The 3,543-nt window shown below is 35.8% G+C and overlaps 1 protein-coding gene across 1 annotated transcript in view; it reads right to left on the reverse strand.

Moving 5' to 3' along the window:
* LOC106875730 (synaptic vesicle glycoprotein 2C) overlaps positions 1-3,543 on the reverse strand; it is a 189,936-nt gene that overhangs the window by 19,832 nt on the left and 166,561 nt on the right. Inside the window, exon 9 of the mRNA XM_052974466.1 lies at positions 1,953-2,041. Coding sequence (XP_052830426.1) covers positions 1,953-2,041 — 89 coding nt within the window. The remainder of the gene's footprint in view (positions 1-1,952; positions 2,042-3,543) is intronic.

Consider the following 3,543-nt stretch of genomic DNA (forward strand, 5'->3'; position numbering starts at 1 on the left):
GTTGAGAATGATGAAAACTTTTTGGAAACTTTGTGTAGGCCTCTGAGCAGGTATCGCCAAGCTTTTGGCAAAATTTGATGCAGATTCTCTGCTCAACTGTTTCTGTTATGGTCAATGCAACAAACACATTTTACACACCTTCCTTCCAAGCACTACTGTAAACAGCAGAAGTGAGCTAGAATGTTAAAACTTAGTGTGCATGCACAGCAGCATTCAAGGTCAATGTGTGTCAAGCGGCTTCATTCTGCATGCTTTAGCTTCCTTACTATAGCAACAGTCCAGATACTTATTGATCAAACCACGTACATATACATGGAGATACAATTGAGTTCTTAAGGTCATCTTCAATGCTATAAAGAACCAAATTATTCTCATCAACAGTGGCAAAAAAAACCCCACTGATAAAACCAACCAGCAATTTCATTACCTTCATGCCTTCAGGACAGCAGATCCATTTGGAGAAGAAGAAAGTTCCTGTGAGCAATGAAAAGTGGAACAGCTATTAGGAGGTAGCTGCAGATTTACCAGAGCGCCAAGGATTTTTCCCATTCCAGTTACAAAGAAACCAGATATCATTTTATGATGTGAAAGAAAGAAAGTGGTAAAATCTAGTCAAGTTAACAGTTCCTTATGAAGATAACATGGATAACACTTGGGCTTGAAAGACAGACTGTTATGAAAAATCTCCTTGAGGAATGTGAAGATGCAAGCTGGAAAGCGGAGCATTTTCCAATTGAAGTTAGATGTAGAGGAGTCGTTGGACACAGTGTGAGGTAACTATTGTTGTCACTTGGCCTAACTCATCATAAAGCAAATACCACCATGAGTGATATCCAGACTACAGTGGAAGAGGCAAACCTCTGGGCTAGAAGCAATGACTAGAAGAACATTGAACGAAACCTAATAACCAGTTGATCTAGCAAGCAGGGCCTCATTTCAGTGATTGGGATGGTGGTGTGCAATGATGCTGTCAAGAGGAAGGCTCCGAAATGGCATGCAACTCTCTCCTGATGACCCCATAAATTTGCTAGCATCCAGTATGTAGAGCTTTCAACTGCACTTACATCTGCAGGTAGGCATGCTTACTCCAAATTAAAATGAAAATTAAAAATGGGGATGAAATGTCTAAGGTATCCTAAACAAAAGAACTGAAAATAAAGAAAAAAGAAAATATGGAAAATAAAAAAGTATTTTACCAAAAATAATTCTAAAATTAAAAAATATTTGTGAGCTGTATTTGTTGGGGAAGAAACTTGATCTAACTCGATCATTTATTAGAAGAGTTATTTTAGCCATTTAAGATTGCATAAAAACTGTTACATTCACATTTTGCTTATTTCTCAATAAGACAGTGTCAAAAAGCTTTGTTGCACTTCTATAAATAAAAACTACAACATGAAATAGAAATGAAAAGTATTGTGAAAAATGTGCTTTAAAAAATATAGAAAAGTTATAATATAAATGAAAAGCGAAAATAACCATTAAGGAATAACAAAAAAAGACAATAAAAAATAATAATAAAAAAGACCATGTCCTTCAGAAATAGCAGATAGTAGAGTATTTAAAACTTTACCTTGTTTGCTTAGAGAGGATTCAACAGAAATGGTTCATATTATCACTTGGCAAAAGACCAGCTATTTAACTGAATGCACCAATAATAGTTCATTGTTAGGATGAAAAACAATGTCGAGCATATCAGAATTTGAAATCACTAAAAGTTTAACACTATGCTAGATGCTTTACAGATTTTACTTAAGTGTCTTTTATGTCAAAGCTCAAATTTTGCTTCTCACCATGACACGTTAAAATAAACCTTGGTAATATTTTAAGATCAATTTTTTTTTATCTTGCACTGTTGGGAACAGCAACAAGGACACTACCTCCATTGTCATCATTACATTCATCTTTCCAGCAACTCTAATCAAAGAAATGAAGGAAGACTATAAACTTACCCAAAGGACAATGTAAAACTGATAATCATTAAGGCAACCGAATTGTAGAGCAGGGGATTTTTGAAAAGACTTGTGGTATTTTTCATAGTCTGCAGGATAGAGAGAATACAGAAGATAAAACAGTTTAATAAACATTTTGTTTTTAAAAATTAATCACTACAGTAATTTAAAATTTCTAGATTTGTATGGTTTATCTTCAATGTATCTTATTCTAAATTATATTTTGCTCACTTCATTTTCTATATCTACATATAAACATATCCCTTGAGCATAGTAGTTATTAAAGTATTAGAAATATAGGTGTGAGCTTAAACTCATACCTATACCTCTAATATTTTAATAACTGTTATGTCCCAGTCCTATATAACAGTTAGATTCTAGAGTATTTAAGTTCATTCCCACAACAGTGACTATACTGTTCTATATTTAAGAGATGAGGAATTATGTGCATTATTTACATTTGACGGATATTTGTCCTCATCTTGTTTGTTGTTAACACAACGTTTTGGCTGATATACCCTCCAGCCTTCATCAGGTGTCTTGGGGAAATTTCGAATCTGGGTTCTCATTCCTAAGGTATTTTTCGATGTTATTATTATTACTATTATTATTAGTAAGTCACTGCCTGGACTTGAACTCGGAATCTTGTGTTTAGCAGCCTGCACTCTTAACCACTACACCATATGCCTGTGGGCAATGATGGAGTGAATTTTAGGGCTTATAAGTCTAATATTCTCCTATCCTTTCTTAATACCGGTTCACATATGCTATTCATATCTGCACTCAGTCTGCTTAGGAGATTGTTGTGTCCTAGCATATGTGCTGCTTCTTTTAGTTTTCATAAATTCCAGTGGTGTTCTCTGTCTATTATTTTAACTTCATCCGATAGGGGGAGATGGTCTCCATTTTCCCATACATGATCAGCTATACTCGATTTATCAATATCTCCTTGTGTCACAGCTTTGTGATGTTCCTCTACCCTTATTTTGAGGGGGCGGGTTGTGTGGTAGTTTACTGTACCTGTTATTAAAGTATTAGAAATATAAGTGTGAACTTAAACTCATACCTATATGTACGGTCTTCCTAACATTCACAAGGATGATATTCCATTAAGACCTATAGTGAGCTGTAGAGGTTCAGCATGTCATTCACTGAGCAACTTCCTTGTGGATATAATCAATCCATTAGCAGGAAAGTCAACATCGTACGTGAAGAATTCCACCCACTTCACAGAATTGATCAAGGATACCCCCATTAAATCCAACCAGATGGTGAGTTTAGATGTGATAAGTCTGTTCACCAAAGTCCCAACTGGTGAAGCACTATTGGTGATTCAAGAAAAACTAGTGACAGACACCCATCTAAAAGAACACACTAGTATACTGATATGCCTCAAGCTACTGCTATCTAGCACCTTTGGATGATCTCTACTCAACCGCTACACAACTGCTACTCGACTGCTACTCAACAGCTACTCGACTGCTACTCAACACTCCTACCATGGCCAGATTACCTCTATTTATATGTCTTGGAAGATCCTACTTCTTTGCCTGGGGGTGTCGACACAACACCTCCCCCTTTTGAGCTTTTT

Source organism: Octopus bimaculoides, chromosome 18 (genome assembly GCF_001194135.2).
Source record: "Octopus bimaculoides isolate UCB-OBI-ISO-001 chromosome 18, ASM119413v2, whole genome shotgun sequence".
Classification (NCBI taxonomy): domain Eukaryota; kingdom Metazoa; phylum Mollusca; class Cephalopoda; order Octopoda; family Octopodidae; genus Octopus; species Octopus bimaculoides.